The 24619-nt window shown below is 40.0% G+C and overlaps 1 protein-coding gene across 3 annotated transcripts in view; it reads left to right on the top strand.

Annotated features, from left to right (window-relative positions):
* TOX (thymocyte selection associated high mobility group box) overlaps window positions 1-24619 on the top strand; it is a 299994-nt gene that overhangs the window by 259668 nt on the left and 15707 nt on the right. For all 3 annotated transcript variants that reach the window (XM_032882605.1, XM_032882604.1, XM_032882607.1), the window contains 2 exons: window positions 6245-6475; window positions 17686-17766. In XM_032882605.1, the coding sequence (XP_032738496.1) occupies window positions 6245-6475; window positions 17686-17766 (312 nt within the window). The remainder of the gene's footprint in view (window positions 1-6244; window positions 6476-17685; window positions 17767-24619) is intronic.

Raw genomic sequence — 24619 nt, 5'->3', positions numbered from 1 at the left:
TAAATCGATGTCTCCAAGTCAGTTGCCCAAGGCCGATGCATCTTTGTAAAGCTGATGGGAGAGTAATATTTATTTATGCATTTGTGTGTGTCTTTATTTATTCATTAGTGTTTTAATTGAATGTGAAATAAATCTATAGGTGATCAGGATGACAGGCAGGGCCTCAACCTAGCCATGTTCGTAGGTGTTAGGATTGTCATACAACTTATATACGTGTGTCAAAGGTCCTTTGTCTTGGAACTCTGCGCCTCGCCCAGTGCTGTGGGACACAGCAGGGGACATGTTTGGTGATCTACTGCCTGCGAGACCCCACCCCAAGGCTGGGAGAAAGGAAAGATGAACGGTACCCGGTCCTTACTTTCAAGGCGCTCGTCATCATGGGGGAGTTTCTATTTTGGTGTTAGATGGTTTCTTCTCTGTTCTAAAGACTATGATGTTGGAATCCAGTTGAACTCTCCAGGCTTAAAACCCTGTTGACTTCAGAAATTTTGCAGTCTAAAAAACGCCCAGTGCACAGTGATGTACTGTCCAATAGAGTCACCACTGGGCATGCGTGACTGTGTACATTTAAATTTAACTAACTAAAATTGAATAAATAAAAAATGCACTTTATCAGGTGTGGCTCTATAGCTACATGTGGCTAATGGCTCTTCTTTCAGACAACACAGAGAATATTTCCATCTTTCCAGAAAATTCTGTGAGACAATGCTGCTCTAGACTCTAGAAGTCAGGGCCTCTTAGAAAGTGAGGATGTAGAATGATAAGCTTTCATCCATCTACATAGGAATTCAGGATCTTGACAATCCTCAAAATTAAGGTTCAGGGACCTATTACAAATCCATTTAGCTAATTTTTCTACCACAATCATATCCATCACTGTGTCCATCCCATATAGCCAGTGGTCAGAAGAGCCAGGTATCTTTCAAAATGCAATCTGTTACTGGCATAAGTGCATCCAAATGATAACAACATTTTTTTCTCCAAGGAAGCTTTGAATATGAGCAATGATCACGTGTTTTTCAAAAGTGCAATGAAACTATTTCTACAGGCCTTACAAATCGCCAGTTCATTACACAGAATCTAAAATAACAGCTCGGGGTGCCTCAGTGGCTCTGTTGGTTAAGCGTCTGCCTTCTGCTCAGGTCATGATCCCGGGGTCCTGGGATTGAGCCCCGCATCCGGGTCCCTGCTTAGCAGGGAGCCTGTTTCCCCCTCTTTCTCCACCTGCCGCTCTGCCTACTTGTGCTCTTTCTCTGTCAAATAAATAAATAAAATCCTATAAAATAAAGCAAAATAAAATAACAGCTCATTTCTGTACCCACAGAAACACAAGAAAAATGCAAAATAAAAAATAAGACCCCCCACACATCAGGAGATTCGTGTGGTCGACACCTTTGAACTTCACATACCGCTGCCCAGCAACTCGGATGCATTAGATGACAAACCGCAATAGGGAATTTTCATTTCACTCTATTGCAGCCTAAAAGCAAAGACAATGTGCACACCCAATAAGTCTTTATACAAAGAACACAGAGCAATATAATAAATGATTCCTTTCAAAGCACATTTTGTTTTCTTAAAAAAATAGACATCTTTCATGCATTGTTTTTGGTGTTGCTCTTTCTTCTCTGTCAGCTGTGGTGAAAGGGCATTGGTTTAAATCATAGTTCCGTGCCATAGGGACGGTTCTGTAAGTGGTCCGAATGGCATGATCCGAGGATATAGCTGCAGTGACCTCCTTGAATTACTGAGGGAAAGGCAGTGAATCTTGAGACATGAATATTTTGGGTATCTCCTTGAGTTGCAGATAACAGAGGTTAGCATGAGGATTTAAAAGAAAGGCATATCAGGGCACCTGGGTGGCTCGGTCCGTTAAGCATCTGACTTCAGCTCAGGTCCTAATCCCAGGGTCCTGGGATCAAGCCCCAGGTCAGGCTCCCTGCAGAGACTTTTCCTTCTCTCCCACTTGTGATCTCTAGCTCTGTCTCTCCAATAGATAAAATCTTTTTAAAAAATAAGAAATTAAAAAAAGAAAAGGAAGGCATATAGATACACTCTTGCTTTGAGGCACAGTGAAGACAAAGCAGATGAAATGCTATGAGACTGGCTAGTAGACTGGCGTTGGAGGGGGGATGACTCTCCACCCTCACAGCATAGGGCTCTCAGCTACTCCGTCGGGTAGATAGGTGAAGCCCCCAAGTTACACCTCATAATGCATAAATGGCATCTCCTGAGCCTTGAAAATGGGAGGAAGAACTCATGAACTGCTTGCTTCTACTAAACAAAACATGGGGGTTGAGCAAGACTACATCTGGCTAACCCTACAGGACAGGCCAGGGAAGAGGGAAAGCTTCCAGACAACAAAATGGATCGGTTGCTGAGAATTGTTTGGAGTTTCCAACAGGGTTGTCATACATTACTCCAACATGGTAATTTGTGGTTTTGATACACTCGACAGAACTTCTTACGGAGTCTCACAGGTCATCCTGCTTCCTTGGGTCATCTGTAGAGAGTAGGGCCGTGTTATCAGATGCCAGAAGGCAGTTCTCCTTTCTATTGCAACACAGCATCATACATTCAGCAGATCTAAAATTTTCACCCTCCCATCCACATAACAATTTAAAAAGGAAAACAGCATGAAGATCAGTGACCCAAAGACATTTCTGGAAGGCGGAGATGGGAAATTATTTACAAAATTTGGGAAAATCTTTTAAGAAGTACACTTACATTGCATCATGGGATACTTACTTCTGTGATTGACAGTTGATTATTTTCCAAAAAGATGTAATCTGCCATCATAGAGGTTTGGATATGTCAGCTGGCTAATTTCTTAATTGAAATTTAAAATAATTCCAGGTAAAAATAATAATAATAATAATAATAAATAAAATATCAAAAAAATTAAATAAAATATCAAGGTAGTATTCCATATGGAGAAGCATTCATCTGCATACACTTTGTTCCCTATTTCCAAATATTTCCAATCCTTGATGCAATATGACCTCTATTGTCATATTCCCTCTGTTTTTAATATTATTCATTGCAGACTTTGTTGAATCTTTTCTATTTTTCTTTTTAATAAATATTTTATCCTTATGAATATAAGAATGGTCATATTTACAAAACTTGAATATTATAAAAAATGCAAAGAAGAAAATCATAAAGACTCAGTCTATAGCCCAGAGACATTACTGTTAACATGTCAAATACTTTCAAAAAAATTTTAAAATCTTCTGTTTTCTGTCTTACCACATATTTGCATATTGTCTTAAAGTTCTCAAGGAAATTAGTTTGGTTTAATTTCCTATTACAGAAACCATTTATGCTTTGATTCATTTATTCTTTAAGGTACATTATTATTTTAGATTATAATTTTTATTACTATTATAACAAATGTTAAGCACTTACTATGTGTCAGGAACCGTGAGAAGTGCTAGTGAACAAAATCACCCAGGTATCTGCCTGCCCTAAAAATGCTTATGCTCTGGGGCAGGAGAAGATCTAACAGATAAATTATTATATAATTAATTACAAGTCTGATATGTGCTATCAAGGAGATACAAGTGAATCACACAAACTTGACTGAGTTTGAGATGCTTTAATAAGACTTGCAAATACAATTGTCAAATAGCAGTTGTTTCAATGCATTCAAAGTTCAGGGGAAAAATGAATTTGACAGTCATCCACCCACAAAAGATAATGGAAACCCTGTGTACCTATGAGATCACCTAAGTACAAACTCACAAGAGAAGATGGTCTACAGCAAAAGACATCGGGAAGGCTACAATTGAATGGCTGGATGGAGGAGGATGAGCAAAGAGATGATTCTGGAAACAGAGAGGCCAGCGAGGTAGTACTAAGAGCCAGAGACAGTGATGTCAGGGTGCCCTGGGAAGAAAGAGTATTCACAGAGAGAAATCAAGTGAGGGGAAGATGGAAAAGTCCATTGAGGTTAGCAAAGTGGCCCTTGGGGATTTATTAGAGCTAAGTGATGGGGAAGGCACCCTGAAGCGAGTTTCAGAGACTGCCTACAGCCAGCATGGACGGCAACTTGAAGGAGTTTAGTTGTGAAGAGAGGAAAAAAAGAAAGATATGGCTAAGTGTAGCCAATAGGAGCAAAGAGAAAATTCAATTTTTTGTTTGCTTTGTCTCTCAAGTATTTAAGTACCAGTATTTAAGTACTCTAGAGTTGAGGGTGTGTCTGAGCCCGGGGTCTTTTATTCATATCATTATGCTTAATTAGTGTAAAGCCTGGGCATCTGGATATTATTTAGAAGTTTCCAGGTGATTCTAAAGGGCAGCCATATTTGAGAACCTCAGTTCTAGATCATACTTGTCCACATGTTTAGTTTAGCGCTAACACCAGTTTGCCCAGTAGCAACTCAGTCCCAACATGCCAGACTTCTCACAGATTCACATGGGGACCAGTGATTTCCCTCACCCCTCAGATCCATCCTGAGAAAGTTATCTTCTAATGTTAATCTCCCTCAGTTTGCCAGGTTCAAAGCATCCTGTCCCCATGAAGGGAGTTTGATCTCCTTGAGTAGACAATTTCAAAATGATATTCTTTTAATTATCTTTCTCACTAAAAACAAAGCCCAAGAATTCATGTAGCTTTTCCTCTGTCTCCTTGGTTCTTGGAGCATTTTTTTTTTTTAAACCATGACTACATGACTTCACAAATTAATATTAAGGTCATTTCTTTCCATTCACTCAGTGGATGTTTTTAAGTTTCCACCATGTCGTATTTAACACTGGAATATCATTTTAAAGTTTTAAACAACAACAAATATATATCATCTCAGTAATCACAAAATGGCGCTGAACTGGTTTGCAGAGAAAATGGAGGCCCAGAGAAATTATATCATTTGCCCAAGATGACAGAGGTAAAGGATAGTAAAGGAGGGCATGAGTCTAAATCCTCTGGTAGCATAGCCACTGGTAATCCATTGCTGACAGCTGCTTTACACAAACTACCCTGTCTAGCAGTTTGCCCGATGAAATACGTATTGTTCGTATATATCTTTGCAGAGAGCAAAAAAGCAACAGCAGCAGAAAGTGAAGATGTAGTGATGTAGTACCTCACGTGATCATGTCAGGAAATCACACACATGCACATTTATGCAGAATGCGGCATGAAGAGAAGATCCACAGACTCAGCACTATCTGCTACTCAAGTAGAGTCACAGAATTATAGAGCTAGAGAGAAATCCTAGACCAAATCTCACATTCTATACAGGTGAAGTGACATCACATATTAATTCGTTAATATCAAAGGTAATATTCAAATGCAGATGTCTTCATTCAGTGTGTCCTTTCCCACTTGCATCAGAATAGCCATTAAAAGCACCCAAATATCTGTCCTCGAGGACAATGGAGAAAATAGAGTCAATTTTTAAACTGAGTACAAAGCTTTTCTAGAAGTGTTTAGAATCTGGAGCCTCATTTCCAGAGATGCACTTTCCAACATGGGTGCCGCTAGCCACTTATAACTATTTAAATTTCAAGAAGTTATAATGAGATAAAACTTTAAATTTTGCTCCTTATTTATTCTAGCCACATTTCCAATGCTCGTTAGTTACACGTGACAAGTGGCTACCATTTAGAATAATGCAGATTATAGAACTTTACCCGTGGCAGAAAGTTCCACTGGGCATCACAGATCTCCCTAGATTATGCCGGTCACAAAACCATGAGCACTGCTAGATTTTCCCAACAGCATTGGGAAGGCCTTAAATGCATCAGCAAAAGCCATTCAACTTTGTTTTTGGACATGTCACCCACCATGGTTTGAAAATCATACTTAGGAAGAAGAAGATAAACTCCCCAAAATAAAACAAGTTAGATTGTTCACACAAAAGGGGGAATCTGCTGTTGTCACAGTTAGAATGCATCTAACTGTGCTTCTGCGGGCTGTCATTCAGCAGCCCTTGTGAGAAAAGTGAAAAATTGACAGACAAGGGATAATATTTAGTGGTATAATTATATTAAAAAGGAACCAATAATACTATGTTAAAGTTATGTAAATGAGGCTGAAAGAAGGATAAATATGAAAAGTACGGGAAATATGAAGTTAGTTTTGCCTGAAAAACAGCACCGACAAAACCAAGTGCCCCTCGGGAATGTCTGGGTTCGTGTGATGAGTGTGAGCGAGTATGTCTGTGTAAGCCTCAAAGGAGAGCAGTAGGATACATTGCCAGATTTTCTCAGTTCCTCCGTAATTCTGATTTGATGTTTATTTCAGATCAACGGTGGAGAGAAGCGACCTGCCTCTGACATGGGGAAAAAGCCAAAAACCCCCAAAAAGAAGAAGAAGAAGGACCCCAACGAGCCCCAGAAGCCTGTGTCTGCCTACGCGTTATTCTTTCGCGATACTCAGGCTGCCATCAAGGGCCAAAATCCAAATGCTACCTTTGGTGAAGTCTCTAAAATCGTGGCTTCCATGTGGGATGGCTTAGGAGAAGAGCAAAAACAGGTAAGAAAGAATGCATAGTGGAGTGGGAGCCCACGTGCTTTAAGAATGCACATGCATTCTTTAAAAAATGGCTTTGGAGGACTTGGGGTGAATTTTTCAGATGGCCAGAACTAAGGCTGAGCATGTGCCTATCAGAACCAGACTTCAGGAGACTTTCATATCATTTTATACTCCTTTATCACTCCTTCATAAATAGCCTGTTGGTTTCCTTTGTTTCAACGTTTATATACTGTAGTTACTTTTGGAAGGGCTTTGACATGTCCCAGCCAGGATGACATCATACCTTAATGTTGCCAATGTGATCGTAAAAACTAAAAAAAAAAAAAAGAATACTGAAAGTATTTTGAAAACTGTCCACACCTCTCTTTAGCACTTGCTATTTACCCTTTGGTCATCAAAACCCTCTTTGCTCTTTGCTGAAATGAACCTCAGATTTAAGGGGTTTCTACCCTTAGCCATTCTCTGAAGACCACCAGAGTATGTTATTCAAACCCACATATACCATATTTCTAGGCTGCGTTAAATGGGACCAGATGCCTGGTTATTTCCTTCTGGTGTGGATTGCCATGATATTTGAGGACCATGCTTAGGGGAGCCACATGGAACATCCTGCATCTCAACCATGGCAGAAAGAGCCCAGAAGTCTTGAGGTGGATGGGAATCATGGAGAGAGAGCCAAGAGTTCAGTACATAGATGTAGCCCTCAACAAAGATGCAATATTGATCCCATATGTCTAAACCCAGGACTACATTGCCATTGTCGCCATCTGGAATTTTTTGTCCCAAAAAAAAAAAAAAAGACAAGTATCATCATTATGTTACAATCATTGAAACGATTATCTAGACACAGCTGTAATTACTGCAGGATACCAAATGGTAGTAATGACCTATTAGTCTCATGGCTGATTCTTGATAGAGACCTCTACCTTTCTTCATCAGATCCAGGGAAGTAGGTAAGAAACACAAAATCTCAAAGCTATATATATCTAGAAGTACCTATATATTGTGAATATCAATCAACATCTAAATGTATACAGTTTCTTCCTCTTTCAAGAACACTTTCCCAGGGGCGCCTGGGTGGCTCAGCCTCTGCCTTCGGCTCAGGTCATGATCCCAGGGTCCTGGGATCGAGCCCCGCATCGGGCTCTCTGTTCAGCAGAGCCTGCTTTCTCCTCTCTCTCTGCCTGCCTCTCTGCCTACTTGTGATCTCTGTCTGTCAAAATTTTAAAAAAAAGAACACTTTCCCATAATTTCTCTCATTTGGTCTACTGAATACTATGGATACTTTCATCTAAATTTTGCAGATTATGAAATAGAGCCAGATAGTCAACTTTATTCATGTAGTCATTCAACAAGTGTTTGTTGAGCATTTTCTATGTATCCCAGGCACTGTTGTAGACACTACAACAGTGTGGAGATCTAGCAGAGAACAAAAACAGACTCCCTCACTCTGTCGAATGGTTTGTCTAAGATTACTTGGGCTGCTACACAGAATTACTATGACTGGAACTTAGCACGCTGCAAGACCAGTTATGGTGGAAATGGTAGAACCAGCTGCAAAGGAACATAGAACCCAACCCCCCACCCCAGTTCACCCCAAGGCTGCTTCTCTGTAAGCCAAAGCTACCTTTGACAGTCTGAAATCTCTATACATTTTCTTACGTCCCTTTCAAGAGTGCCAGCCCAGAGATGGTTTCTTAGGAAGGCACAGGGCTACCATGTGGAGCCCCATGTTGCAAGAGTCATCCTCCAGGACAGAAAATACATCACTGAAACATTCTCTGTGCACTCAATGAAAATATCCATCTCCCTAGTAACAGGGTAGATGACATTGTGTTTTGTGATTCTATTGAAAACCTAATACTGTTGTTTGGGGATTTTAGAGCTGATTTCTATCCTACCACAGATTAATTTGCTGTCACACTCCCAAAAGTAAGATGTGGTTCCCTGTTGATGCTGGACATTCACGGTGGGATTCTATAGTGCCTTCACTCTTGCACTCAGCAGAGCATTGTTGAATGAGAAACTAACTGCATATGGACCAGGAATCCCAGCCCTCTCCCTGCTCCAGATTTCATAACCATAATGCCTCTCAGTTCCACCCCTGACGCCACACCCCATGACACACCCATAACCCCTCTCTCTACTTTGATCATCCCAGTTACACACCTGGCTTCAATACTATAAACTCTTTTGCTTGGTGAGATGAAATTTCCCAGAGGAGACGTTCAGAAAGTGATTTCTCTCCCTAGGGGTTATGCGCAACAAATCCCATTCATCAGAGGACATACGTGATTCCCCTCTGAGGACTCAGCCCTCCCCTCTACCCAAGACTCAGCAGCTAAGCTGGGCGTGTTGTTCCAAGGCTCAAATGTGCTCTTTTAGCTTCTACTTTTCCGACAGTTTTCTTCCACAAAACATCAGTAGCCTGTGCTATCATTCATCTGACTCCTCTTCTCTATCTCCCTGACCCCAGATACCTTTTCCTAATTATTTCCCACATTCACTAGAAGAACTCGTGTGGTTTTAAGACCAGTGGTTTAAAAGGGGGAGGTGTACAAAGGCCTTCCTTAGCCCGGGATCAGTCCTTCACGTTACTGTCGTTAAAAGTCGGTGTCTACACCCATGTCTCCAGTGGAAAAGAATAATATTCATATGATGAAAATCGGGTAGTTCCTCAAGGCAGCAAATATAAAGCGGCAGGTTGCTCCTACTAATTCTATTATAATAAGGCCGTTTATTTTTATTACAGCAAGAGAGCAAACATTAAGATAATATTCTGCATTCTTTTAGCGTGACCATATAATGTATTTACAGACCCAAAGAATATGAGATTCACTATTCTCAACTGTCATGCTAAAAAGGGAAATCACTCCCATTTTCTATTCTGCCTTTCAAAGTGGGCCCGACCCTTTCTAATGCAGAGAGGATCGTACTTACGATGTAACATTTAAGGATTTCTAATTGTATAGGCCTGAAGACAAACGTTTTTCTCTTTCTTTTGTGCATTTTATTTCCAATTTAGTAACTCGTAATGAGTCTACCTTTAGGTTCTTCTTTAACGGAAATAGTCAGAGTTTGGGGGAAGAATTTGTTTTACAAACGAAGGATGAAATTCTGTAACAGTTGGCCTGTAGAGCTCACTGGATATTACAAAGCAGTTTTGTGATCAGAATCCAGGTGTTAAAAAGTTATGCCAAGATTGTTTGGGGGAAATACTTAATAAACATAACCATCTTTTCCTCTTACTAAAAAAATGATATTTTAAGAAATGAAACACCATTACCAAAGCGAGGTTATGGGAGCAAGGTGAGCTGCTGTAAAGTGGTTTGTCCCCATTTTATGCTCCTTTGATGTAGCAGGGGTTCAGCCGAGCTCATCGTTCCCTCTTACAAGATGATCTTGCTTACTAAAGGCAGTGAGGCCCAAGAGTACGCAAACAAGTATGGTCCGTTACAGGCAGAGGATGCAAGCCCGTCCCGGGGACAAGCAGAGAGAGGATCAAATGAATGAAATCAGATACTGTGCTTACAAAAGGGAGCTTACCCCATCGGATGGGCCACAGCTCTGCTGCTCCGTGGCAGTGTTTCTCCCACAGTCTGCAAGAATCACCAGCAAAGCGAACATGCCCGTCTAGAATGCACATTTGGGCATCAAGAGAGTTTTAGCAAAATATCCCAAAGTGTTATGATGGTGTATCACCACCTGTTCTTTCCCTTTATGTTGACTCATTGTGCCAACATAATACAGTATCTCTATTTGGAACTTAAATTAATTGTATTTTACCCTCCTTTAATATTCAAATTTGGGAATACACCTCCTGCTATGTATTTTTAACCGAATATTGCTGGAGCAGATTAGAGGCCGACCATTAAACTCCAAAATTTAGGCGTGTTACAAGAGCCCCACATGATGTCATGGGCATTATGTAGGCAGCTGGCTCAGGCAGAAGCTAGGATTTCACGTGCCACGATTGTTCAAAAAATCCTGTTGTCATAATAACCCCCAATTATGAACAGCTACAAACATAAACACAAACCAGGGAAAATGGACGAAATTATTGATGATTTATTAGGGGCTCCGAAAATTACAATATTTAAGGAAAAACAGCCATTAGTGAGATTACAATTGAATGTTTTCTTGACAACCAGAGGGCACATGACTAATAGAGCTGCTGTATGTTTATATCACATGCTTCCTCATTGTAGAGGATAGGCGGGAATGAGAAGCCACTGCAGAAGGGCAGAGCTTTATTTTCAGAATCCATGATGAGGGAGCAACTGTACGTACTTGGGTTTCTGTGAAGAATCTCTCAAAGAAGAAAAATCAGAAGGAGGCTGAAAGAAGTGGTAAAAATCCTCCAGGAACACAAAACCTGCTTTAGGAGCCATTCCTTACCAAAGCCGCTGAACGAACTTCACCTATCAGAGATCCCCCCTCATTTTAATACTTTGGAAGATGGTGCTGAATCTCGAAGGGAAGGAGGATTGTGTTTGGGATTTCCAACCAGAGGTTTTAAATGCTAATGAATCGTAAGACAACGGAGAGCCCATTGCAGAAGCATACTAAGTCATTCAGAAGGCACCAGATGGAGAAAGGGAAATGAAACATAAGTATTGCTGTGATGTTGGTCTTTGCTCCTTATCTTTCACTGACTGGAACCTACAGAGAGTGGAAAATAATAACTTAACAATATCACGCCATTCATATCATGTTCCTTGGAGTTTCAGCAACCCTCAGCATCTTTTTTTATGAGGTTTCAGCTAAATTTCTTGTCTATCCCGTTATTTCTGAATTCTCTGATTCTGGTCACCGAAGTATAAGATCTGGGTTCACAGTGACAATAGAGAACAAATCCAGCCGTACTAAATTAAAGAGTCCGTCCAGCTTTGAAGCCGAAGGGATTGGTCCAAGGAACTAGAAAAGGGTTCTTGGGTCCTTTTTAGCCATGGAAAGGCAGCTCTTAAGTGGAAAAGGAAAGTCACCTTAAATCAGAACCAGATGTAAATTACTAAATGAACCTTAAGTTCCTAATTGGAGACACAGTCGGGCTGTAATACATTTAGCAAATTACAAACAAAATGTTCTTGTTTACATTACATTAAATGGCTTTAAAGCTTCAGCCAAAGAGCTAAATAAACATGCTGTTATGCTAAAAATGGAGTGGAAGGCCTGTTTGGGGTTTGAGTATATTCAGGAGAAACCGCAGCCCACGGTGCCCGGGAAGTATATTTTTGTAAATGTTGGTCCTGTCGTGCATGGAAGAGGAGAGTAGATTTACCTCCAGATCGAGCCTAATGAGCAGATCTCACTTGCAGGGAAACTGTTTGAATACTGTAACATATGCCTTCTTTCAGGATGCATAATTCATATCCAAGGATATTAGCCATAGCAGTTCAGCTCAATAGCAACACCTCATTATTTTATCCCTCAGTATTTATTCCTATGTTTGACGCCTCATGAAATTACTGTTAATGTGTTTATATAAGGGCAGATCTGACACAAGTGGCAAGAATGTAATTTCCTACTCATTCTTTCCTGCTGCTGTGTCCTCTTCCCTTGGTAGAAGTGGCAAGTGTAAATAGTTAATTTGCTTCAATTATGAGCCTGTCCTGCTAAATTAGAAGCAGCAGGGATATGAAGAGCCAGAATTATACTTATGAGGCAGCTGACAAATCCTCTGAGCCCACAGAATCAAATCATTTACTCCTCATTGGTGCTCAAACACCCACCGGAGAGGTGCTGCCGCGGTTTTTCCCCCCTTATCTTCCGAGCAAATTTGGATTTGACGTCAACAATACTCAAAGTTAACTGAAACCCTGCTGCACTGTCACATTCACACATGTGTTTATCTTAGCTGTTTCCTTATAAACAGTACGCGATTCCTTTTTTTTTTTTCTCCACCCCAACCGGGAGTAAAAAATGTGAAACAATTGTTCATGTTTAAACTGTAGGATATAAGACAAGTTGAATTCCTAAAGATGTGCAACTGAGCAATTAATTTTAATAATTTTCTTAGAGGAAAGGGCGAGCCTCTTTTAGTTCTAAAATTCAAGTACAGATGTGTCCATAGTTGTGGGCACGATGGGATTACTACCTGAAGGTGTAAACCCAGGTGGGACACGTGCAGAAATAGCCTCGGCTCGTATACAGTGGAAGTAGACATTTCCTTGGAAGTTTCCATGACACTGATGGAGAGAGAATTTGAAGATACTCCTTCAAGTCGGTTGTCCTTTATGTATTACTGGTGGAAATATTTGAAGAGGGTGGGTTGTATATCTGTATATCGAATGCTTTATTTCCATTGGTGTGCATTTTATGTAGAAGACGCAATTCAGAATTTTATCCTGCGCGCTCATCCTAATACCCACAGAAGGAGAAATCTAGCCCTGGAGACTCCACACTCTATCGCACGTATTTCCTGGGCACGTACTACGTACATACCAAGCACGGCTCTGTTTGCTGGGACTTGATCCGTGGACAGTGCTGGGGGGTGTCGGAGAGACTCATCAAGGGGCGTTTCTCCCGCCGCTAGGAGGAGCCATCGAGTCGAGTGGGTGGATCTAGGATACCAGGTTAATTTGGTTCACCGCATGGTTAGGTTATGTTCTTTGCAGGATATTGGGTAAAATAAGTATCCCCATGCTAGTCTGTGTTTTCTTATCTGTAAAATGAGAGTACTGATACCACTGCAACCTTCTTGTTGAAAGAATTAAAGACTATAATAGACATAGACAAACACCAAAAAATGCATGCAACAGAGGCATGTTTTTAATGCCTTTTTTGATTCGATAACTTCAGTTCCTCACATCACAGCAGGCATACAGGAGGCACTCAATATATTGTTAAGTGTGGTTGTATGACCTCAACACATATTCTGTAGCCGTGTTTTCAGACAAAGAGCTTGCCTACCCTTCCGTAAGCAGGTCATTCCGTTACAGTGTCGATCATTTAGGAGGATCAGATGGTCAGCAAAAGAATAGATAGTAAGATTTTTGTCCCATCGTATAATATTTTCAGTCCTCTGAATACCACTTTATAAATGTCTTTGAGTTCCGGAATGCCTAAGAAAACGCTGAGCAAGTTACACATGATGGAAATTTAACCACATTTAAGTACTAAGTTCTATATAAAATACAGATGCACTTGCTCTAGCTGTCCTAAATAATAACAGCATTGAAAGAAGCTGCAAACGTTAATTTCTAAAGAATACAGCAGGGAATTGTGATTAAATTATTATTTCTTATACATAACTACTTCTAAGCATTTTCTATAAATATGAACTTGTAGTGGGGACCAAAAAAAAAAACAAAAACAAAACCCTACATCTGAAAGTCAACCAAAAGGAAAAAATGCCTTTTACGTTTTTTTATAGTGTTTGAATAGAACACAGAGTTGGAAGAATTATACATTTTTTTTCTTATTATTACTGCAATGGCTTGGTGGAAATAAACTATGACTATAGAGATTAACTAAGGGCCAGAGCAGAAAAGAAGGAAGGAAGAAGGAATTAAATGGTATTTATAAGATTTTCCTTTTTTGTACAAGTCAGATGGATTGTTTGTTTGGGGTAGAAAAGGAAATCAACAGATTATATTAGACTTTTTTTTTTTTTCTATTTGAGTTTATCACATTTGTTGATATTGAACTGCTGATTTTAATTAGGGATTAACAGCCTACGAAAACATGTGTCCGTGCTGGTATTTAGTGCATTTCCAAAATGATTCAGTGAATCACTAGATTATATGAACAGGCTTTGGATTCTCTAGAATTGCTATTTGATGTCTATCTAGGTATGTTTTAGATTAGTCATTATATATGTTTTAGTTTAACCAGTAAGATGCAGTCCTTAGATAGGATATGGTAGCTTTCTTAGAATAACAAACCACAGCATATAACTAAGTTAAGACAGGATGAATTCAAAAGTGTTTGGATGAGCTGGGGAAAATGATAGATGATGTATTATGATTTTTAAATCCTCATCTGGCCAACTTTGCACTTTATTTCAAACAGCTGTAGACCATTTGGAAGCCATTTTGTAGTTCAGCCGAGTACTAATATTTACTGTATGAACCACATATCTTTAAAATATTTGTCTTTCCCTGAGAGAGAGAGACCGTTTCTTTCCCAAACTTAACTTTGACATAAATCAGACCCATCCTTCCCGATTAGAAGGTTTGATCATTGCAAGATTGTTCCTAGCCAAACACCGTTCACATCGTCTTTGGTTTCTGCAAGTAAGAGACTTTGTCCATCCATGAATAGAGGCTTTGAAACATTTTTGAGGAACTCTTTGCTGATGAATTTTAAATAACTGTTCTGAAGTCAGGGTTTCGCCCTTCACCTCTGTGTGGAATTCTTGCATGGTTTTATCACTCTCACATACATTTGAGTGCTCTCTTCAGACATAGCCATCAACTGTGGAATTCAGAAAGCATCCACGTACAATTTTAGACGGTAGCATGAGAAAGACATACCAGGGTGTATAATACTGGAGCCATTAGGTAGTTCTCAAAGGTGAAGGTTCTAAATTACCATCAGGGAAACCACCTCAGATTTTAATTTCACTCTGGGCTACTCCCCGTTAACCGCAATTACAGAAATATACCTCCTGAAATGACCACCCTTCGACTCCTCCTTCTGAACATCTACAGCTATGCAGGAAAGAACAGACCCATCAATCCACGTAATATGACATGATGAGTTTACTCTTTTCTAAAGTGGTATGTAGGCACTTTTGTGATGATCCCCCATAGCCAATCATCAATAGGCAATAGGGAGCCATTTCTAGAAAACAGGGCACTCTGAATGCTAGTCAGGTATCCTGTAACAACATCGATCCCAGAGTGAAACCAGGGGGCACATATCCAGCCCGAAACATATTGAGTTAGCCACCTTTCTCCAGTGGTTGTTAATCAACAAATTTCAGGAAAGTTAACACTTTGCCTGATGTTAACTCCTGGGAGCCCAGCAAAGGCACAGCTCTATAGTAACACTATTGCTGTTCCAGTGGAAACCAAATGCAAGAAAGATGGCAGATGCTCTAATCAGACCATCTGACAACACCATCTTATCTACGGCTACCTAGAAAATGATGCTTTAGTCAATGCTATAGACCAAAGACTGTTATATTTGCCTTTGAGTGTTAAAGGAGTAGCATATTAATAAAAACATGTTAGAACCGAGTATACAAATACGTATTACCATTGAATATATATTTACCAAATATTTACTGCCAAGTCCTGAGTAGCATCTCTGTGTGTGTGGGGAGAAGACCCTCTCAAAGACAGTTTTTAAGGTATTAAAAGTAAATATAAACATTGTCAGCTTAAGATCATTAATTCCAAATCATGTCTTGGAGAAGAGGTTGAAGGAAAACTGTAAACTACAATCTGTTTCTCAAGGAAAAAAAAGATAAAATCAATAAAAAGCAGGAGAGCTCTGTGTTTCCAACTGTGGCTGAACCAAAGCATATATCCTACACACAGACCATACTATTCAAAGGCATTTGTTGTAGGCTGGCATTTATTTGTTTTCCGAAAAAAGAATCTGAATTTGACTTCCAATGATTAGCTCAGTGAGTTCAGAATGCTCTTGTACTCGAACCAAAGAATTTACTGGCTTTTTACTAACAGATTTCTTTTAAGTTTCTTTGGCTTTATATTTAGTAAAGATAACACAATGGCTATATGACCATCTTGCATGAATTCCTAATTGTCTTACGGTGATTGCCTTTTACCAAAACATAGAAGTCTAGGCTTAGGACCTCCCAACAGGAAAACAATTAGCACATTCATTTCATAGGGTCTTTTATAATTTTGTTGACAAGGTTAGTCATTTGTTTACCTTAAGTGAAATGTTCTGCTTTAATTAATATATTCATGAGTAAATAACATTTCTCGCATCTTGAATTTCGCAGTTGGAGACCAGGCTCAGCAAACCACCTTTGGCATTAGAAACCATAAACTGACCTCTGCTGCCGACTTGGGCAGATACTTGGTCTTTAGACATCATTTATATTTAACGACTCTGACTAATTCTAAAGACAGTTTTCAATACTGATCTGTGTCTGTTTTGGAGCTCAGCGTTACAAAATATTAGCCAAGCCTCATTCCCTGCTATAAAATTCAAGATGTGGGGAATTTAAAATAGGTCTATTGATGAAAATACATTTCCATTTACACAGTAAATGGTGAAAAATATTTTACTCTTTAGGACTGATTTCAAAAGATTGCCAAAAACAGACTCGAAAGACTTGAAAGAATCAGCGTAATGGCAGCCGACAACCATGTGTGTTCACTTTGCTAATCTTTCATTTTCGACTCTAATGACTCCTTTCTGTTTAACTTAGCAATGTGACCTTTAGCATACCAGCAAGTCATTTTTCAGTACTTTTGCTCCATTTAGGATGATTTTACTTTTATTTTCAAGATGATTCCCTCTGAAAGATGAAAAGCTTCTGTAAAATGAAATTCATTTCATAACATCTGTACCTCTTCACAATGAGGTGTCCACAGATCCATGTCATTCAGTGTCTTCGTTGGAAAGGGCATGACCAGAGCAGGCTACCCGGCATGGCATGCATGCCGTCCTCAGACACTCAGCATCCTCCTTCCACTCCCCAAATGAGTCTTTGACCGCCGTAGCCGATTCCTGAGCCTTTGAAAATGGAACTTCAAGGCTCGAAAGGTTAAAATAGTGATGAACCTGCAAACTTTGTAACTGTTCCCTTTGATTTACTTTTCGCACGTAATTGGTCATCTTTGAATTCTGTCCTTGTTTTTATATTTAGCGTGGACCATATGTACCAAGATTTTAATGCACTGTAGGATTATCTGCCCATTATATAAATATGAATGGCTTCTTTACCGGCTTGTGGTTTCCCTGGGAACCTTCCTCAATAGTATCTTTCTAAGCCAACTACCTCCACTCTCAAAGTAACCCAGATAAATCCTTTCATATGCTTAATGTAAATGGAAAATTTTACTATTGTTCATCTTCTTCTTATCTAGTCTATTGCCGTACCTCTTAGAAATCTGTTTCCATAAGAAAACATAATCTTTGGGGAGATATATATTATTATATGATATAACTGCTTGTGTGTGTGTGTGAGTGTGCATGCACAGGGACAATTATCACCATGCATTGTACTTCTCTGGAAACAAAAGCAGATGCACTTTCTAATCTAAGATTCTTCGTTGTTGTTATAGGTCTATAAAAAGAAAACCGAGGCTGCAAAGAAGGAGTACCTGAAGCAACTAGCAGCATACAGAGCCAGCCTTGTATCCAAGGTAACGTGCAACTGTGCGGTACCAGGATGAAGTGAGGGCATCTTATCGGAGCCTCTGATGGTCATTTAAAAGCATAAAAGATCACTTCAGCATTTCCGCACTGTCTTCTCTGTTGAAAAAGAAAAAAGTAAATCCTAAACAAAGCTATACGCTACGGAAATATTGGTTCATACCTGAGGCCCAGAGTGGCATCCTTTGGGGCCTTTTGTGAAATATCGTCCACCTGTGGATGATTGGTTTTTGTGGGTTAGTACAGCACATTCTTAATCCTGAGCCAGCCTTCTATTTCTCCATGCCCCCCCCCCTTAAATTGCCCCCTGCCCCCTGCCCCATCCCGTTGGCCATTAGCTGAGGAGAAGCCAACGGACTGAAATTCAAGACTCATTACGGCGGCTTTAGGGTGTAAGCCTGCTCCCATTCCCCCCCCAAAATCACAGCATTTCATTTGAAGTGAAAACACCACTTAAAAATATCTTATGCTTTAGAATATCTTAAACACTAGTTCTTTCTGTGATAAAAGCTCAAGAGTTTACTCTCTTTGGTCTCAGATTATTAAAGATCTAGTTCCCTTTAGAGATTGCTCAGGGAGGTGACCTCGGAGAGACAGAGCTGAATCTGTAAGTACTTGACAGGATGTCCTATCAGGTCCGAATTGGACTATTCCCGGCTGTGAGTGGCTCTGGGCTCTGGATTTCATTCCACTCACCCACAAAAGCTGTTTCCTCTTTCATCCACAAATATCCATTCCCCTTCCTACAACCGTAAAGTAATTCGATAAATAAGTTTTCTGTCAGGGAAAATATACACTGAATATATTGATGCAGAAAAAAAAGAACACAAAATACAAATGCATGAGAAATCTCATTTCATTATTGATCTAATGAAACTTTATGTTCCACTTCTAAGTAAGACTTGGTGGGGAAACTTACTATTTATTATTTGACCTTAGAATTTCCAGCTCTCCTGTACTAGCTCACTAAGGATCGCACTTTCTGGTTTATCTTACTCCTTTGGAAAATATCTTTATTTTCTGCTGATACTGTCTCCCATTTTGGTATATTTACAGAATTCACAGAATGTGTGTGAAATTTTAACCCAAAAATGAGGTATATAAAATATATAAATATATATAAATATCTAAATATAATATATCGATATATTATAATATAATTTATATAATTATATCTAAATATAATAAATATATAAAATATTAGATCCAATAGCAACACAGACAAACAAAAAAAGAGTTACAAATGATTAGAACCATCCAGCCATTGGGCTAAATAGCCATGTTGATATTATTTAGATTAATATGCCCCAAATAGAAGGAGATTTTTTAAAAAAATAAGTTCTCCGTGGTGAGGGCTGTGAAGTGTGTCAACCTGGCAATTCACAGACATGTATGCCTGGGGCTAATAATACATTATATGTTAGTAAAAAAATTTTTAAAAACTTAATCAAGGTAGGAGAAAAAATAAGTTCTCCTTGTTTCATCTAAGGTAAGTTTCTTTTTGAGCATTTTACATGGAAGTCTAGTCAGAACTTCTATTTTTCCACAGGAGGAAATCAATACTTCAAGTCCAGTCCCAATACAAAGCTCTGTGGTTAATGTTATGCAGATTGCCAGAATGTTCTAACACTGACTAAGCCTTTACTTTCAGAACAAGTGTCCTCAGATTTGCTCTTCTCTGCAACTTTTCCTACTGTTCATTCTCAGAGTTGCAACCCTCAGTATACGGCAATTTATATAAATGCTGCGAATTGCCATTTCTACATTTAAAAAACCAAGCACTTTTTGTAAAGCTTACTCTGGCTTTTTTTTTTTTTTTCCCCCTCTTTGGCAGTAGGAATTTTGCTGGAACTGTTGAATGTCTATTTATGTACAACTATCTATTGTGTGTATACAAATTGAAGGAAAATTACCAATACCCTCTCCAGGTTAGAAAAGTGGCCCCGTGATGTTTTGCCCAAGTAGATATTTGCAGTATAAACTTTCAGGCACATACAGAATATTTACCCACCTACCTTCCCATTGGACACGGACACTTATGTAAAAATCCACTTCTTTTCCATTTTAAATAGTGACAAGGAAAATAATAGCCACTCATATTCACACGTACACTTCTTCAATGTTGTAGGTTTTTTTGTGTATTATAAATCATTTTCCTGTTCTGAAAGATCTAAAGGTACAATCCTAAAATGCGACACGATAATAACAGTTACAATTCCAGGTAACCACAGTGCACCAGCCAAGCTCTGTTTTCCCCCATTCACTCTGTCATGTACTCATCTGGCAAATTTCCCTGAGCATGTGGCTTGTGCTGAGCACTGTGCCAGGCTCAGAGGACGCCATGGAGAACAGGCAGATGTCTTCCCTAGAGAAAGGAGATATGCCCCCTGGAATTTAAGAAGCTTTCTCTTTTGTCAGGGAGACCAAGAGTTAAAACATAAACTAATAAATGACCAAGAGCTTTGAGAATCTAAGCATTCCGAAGGAAATAAAGGACGGGATCTGATAGGGTGGTCTGCAAAAGTCCTCTTTGAAGAGGGGACCTCATTCAAGGCTGAGAGCCAAAGGAAGACAAGGAGCTTGCAAGACCCAGAGGGAGCCTAGGGAAGAGCCAACCAGGCCACAGTCAGCAAGTGAGACGCCACCGGAGACGGAAATGTCTCCTTGAAGTCAGAGGTCAGCGTGGCTGGCTGACTGAAGAGAAGGAACATGGTTTGAGGTGAAGCTGGGAAGATGGGCAGGGGTCAAATCACCAAGACCTTGCAGGACATGGAAAGGAGCTGGATTTTAGTACAGAGGGAAGCCACCGAATGGGTTTCCGTAGAGGATGGATACTCGGATTTATATTTTTATTTTATTTTGTTAGGTTTTATTTTGTTTATTTGTGAGAGAGAGAGCAGGGGAAGGAGCAGAGGGGAAGAGAGAGGGACAACCAGACCCCACGCTGAGCACAGAGCCCGACGAGGGGCTCGATCTCACGACCCTGAGACCATGGGCTGAACGGAAACCAAGAGTCGGATGCTCAACTGACTGAGGCACTCAGGCGCTCTGGATTTATACTTTTTAAAAGATCACTTTATTGGGGCGCCTGGTTGGCTCAGTGGGTTAAAGCCTCTGCTTTCAGCTCAGGTCATGATCCCAGGGTTCTAGGATCAAGCCCCGCATCAGGCTCTCTGCTCCTCGGAAAGCCTGCTTCCTCCTCTCTCCCTGCCTGCCTCTCTGCCTACTTGTAATCTCTGCCTGTCAGATAAATAAATAAAATCTTAAAAAAAAAAAATCACTTTATGTGAATGAGTTCCTTCTATCCCCACACCTTATCCCACAAAATAAGCTAGATTATAAACATTCCTCTCAGGAGGAGCAATACCATATAGGTAACAAGTGCCCAAGCCGGGAGTTGACCTACAGCATCCTCCATCCCTGTGCTGGGCCTTGCTGTCATGGGTCCTGTTAACAGTGTGCTTGACCAGCTTCCTTAAAACACCTCCTGACCCGCAAGTCTTGGTAAAGCATTGACATTCTCACTTTATTATTGTCAATGAGATCTTGTATTAACTAAAGCACCATGTCTCTTTTCCTAACTTTCCGTGGGTAAAGTTTATTTATTCCTCCAGGGCTAAATATTTTGATACTATTCTCTCTGCAATGCATTCACTTCACCAAATAGGGCTTTGTTTCCCTAGACCAATAGCTCTTCCCCTCACTAATTGGCAGCCACGTCAAGGCTGCAACTTCTTGCTGCTTCCACTCTGGGCCGTTGAAGACTCTAATCTAAAATTAGCCGCTTCTAACGGAACCAAATCAAAAATAGGAACAGCCGGTGAACATTGGCTCCACCTCTGAAGCCGAGTCATAGGATTAGCAACACTCCTCTCAATTAGTGACGTTCCCGTTTAAATGTACTCTCTACCTTCAAACCTAGCATATTAATTAACATGACTCCAGGTCTGAATAAAATGCCTACCAAAAATAAAAACACTCAGTCATAGTAAATAAATATATTCTAGCCTTCATACTTCAAAATGACAACATGACAGATTCTCAGCAAGATGCTGTTTCCCAATAATAACAAATACAAGTGGTATCTTGCTATCGAGTAGCTTGGGCGTCACACTCTGTGCACGGCGTTTTCCATGCATCCCTACTCATCATTAACAACCCTACGAAATAAGATTTAACCCATTTTCTAGATGGTCTCTAGGCTGAGAGATTAAGTGATTCGCCCACAGAAATGAGAGGGTGGCAGTGGCAAACAGGGCTGAAACTCTGCCGTCTTATTCAAAAGCTTATAGGCTTTTTTCCTATGTTGAGTAATTGTCAAATATTTATACCTCCGGAACTACAACAAAAATGTAGTTATTCCCCCAATAAATTGCATGCCACCTCTTACGTATTAGACAGCTAAACTAAAGCTGCCCTGACTTAATGAGGGCCGGGGCCAGAGAGGAGGTGTAGAGGTTTCCGAATCTCGCCCCCCTGCCCCAACCTCCCACTACAAGGGGCTGGCCAGAGACCCTCGGAGGAATCTGGCCCCTGCGGAGTGTTTGGGAAACACATGTTTTTCCAGCTGTGCTGGCATGTCACCTGGTCCCAGGGAGCCAGGGACAGACCCAGCCTGCAGAAGCCACCCTGCTGTGCAGACACATTGGTATTGAAGGACGTGTGACTTGGAGCACAGAGGGTTGCAAATACGATGGGTCAGACCCCGGAATAATTTATTCAACTCTGGGCCCTATCATTTAAAGGGGGAAATTGAAGACATTTCAGAAGAAAAAGTCATAAAAGTAACAGAGGTAAAAGGGAGTAAGGTAGTAGCTGAGAAGAGAGAATTTGAAATTACGAAGCCTGAAAAACAAAGACTCAGGCATGTTCAAGCCCATGACAGGCCTTAGCCCCAAGACTGTGATTACCTGTGCTCCATTTACTCTGACTCTAGAACTGGAAAAAGATGCCCTTTCAAACTGGAGGAATTTGATCTGAGCAGGGCATTGTTAAGCTCTTGAATTGGCTGAGTACACAACTTCCTTCCATAGAGAAATTTAAAAGCAGGAAGCAAAGGTTTATAAGTAAGGATTGAAGAAGATCTCTAAGGCAGAGGGCATCAAGGAAAAATCTATTTAAAATGCCACCAACAATTATCTGTAGCCCACCTGTAAGAACGCGTCTGATCTCATCTAAAGTGCTACCAACATCACACCAAGAGTCCTCAGAGGGCTGCAAAGTCTACAGACCCTGAGGGCAGGTGGATCCGGGTTCAAATTCCAGGTTTCCCTCTTCCTAACTTCCATTTCTTTGTGCAAATTATTGAGCTGCTTGACGTCTCAACTTCCTCATCTATTAAACAGAGGAGACAATAGGACACACATCCCAGAGTTTCCATGAGGATCGAATAAAAAACTCTGTATAAACTCCATGATTCAGAATCCCCAAAACAGGAAGCTCTTAATAAATACCAGCTATTTATTATTATTATTATTATTATTATTATTACTATGATTATCATCAGCTTTATTTTTCATGTTGTTGGTAGGTGTGCAGAGTTTGTGTGTGATAGAAAATTTAACTGTCTCATATTTTCAAATTGTCTACAAGTCTGCTTTGATATAAAGGAATTTTAAAGGCGACATTAAAACAAGAAAAACTTGCTTCATGGATACATCCTTTTAGAAAGATGAGAAATGACCTAGATATTGAAAAGACTCATCTACACAGCTTTCCTCATTGAAATGGTCTTTATGAGCCTTTAGTCATGGGAGAGTAAGAGAGTCCGAGGACCAGGAACATAGACTGTTATGACTAGAACTCCCTGGCTTGAGCACTCTATTTAAGGTCATTTGGGGTTAGTCCATTAAGTAAAGCTTAAGGATATATAGCTTTTCCATAGACTCAGGAATTCCTAGACCTGGGTCTAAATTATTATGTTGAAAATAATGTATAACTTTAAACTAGTTTTATTTTACCACATAGACCAGAATTTATATTCCCAAAATGAGTGTTGCATTCAAAGTAGTCACTTTGGGAGGCTACAAACTTATTTTATTATTGCTCCCAGAATTCAAAAGATTTTTGAAACTCCTCTTTTAGAACTGCAGTCATGAAAAGTTTATGAGCCACATTAGCAAATCAATCTTGTTACATTGTTTTCACACCTCATTCTTTTCCCCAAACTTCACCCAGATCTAACCCACAGACCTGGCTTCCAGGGACAATTAGCTATTTCCAAAAATCAGATTCACCATCAAAAGACAAAGAGTTGTCTGAGGATATGTAAAACAGTGTCCCCCAGGCTCTGAAGAGAATTTGAGTAGAGAAATTCCCAAATATTCCAAGTAAAAGCAGCATTATTGAAATATTCATACAGCTTCTTAGAAGGGCCAATCTCAGGGCAGGGGCGGGGGTCGGCCCCTGGGTGCTCAGTCTGTTAAACATCCTGCTCTTGACTTTGGTTCAGGTCCTGATTTCAGGTCCTGAGACTGAGTCCCTATTTGGGCTCCTCACTCAGCGGGGAGTCTGCTAGAGATTCTCCTTCTGCCCTCCCCCACTTCTGAAAATAAATTAATAAATCTTAAAAAAAAAAAATAAGAAAGTGCCAACCTGGAAGGAGATAACATTTGAATGAATAAGGTCTGGTATATTAAAGAACAGTGATCAGAGTCGTGACTTTAAGGGCACACATCAGAGAAGAGACTGTTTCTACCTTGAGGTAGGGTGTCAGAATGTACAGGGACAATGGAAGCTTTTTATAAAAATGCACAGTGAAGGACAATATGGAATCACATCAGGAAGGTTCTCTGTTGCCATGACTGATAGTAAAGAATCACAACATTTAGTTCAAGGGAAGGA

Source organism: Lontra canadensis, unplaced genomic scaffold, assembly GCF_010015895.1.
Source record: "Lontra canadensis isolate GAN:19392208 unplaced genomic scaffold, GSC_riverotter_1.0 scaffold83, whole genome shotgun sequence".
NCBI lineage: Eukaryota > Metazoa > Chordata > Mammalia > Carnivora > Mustelidae > Lontra > Lontra canadensis.
Note: the sequence above shows the minus strand (reverse complement) of the source record. Positions and strands in the feature narration are given on the sequence as shown.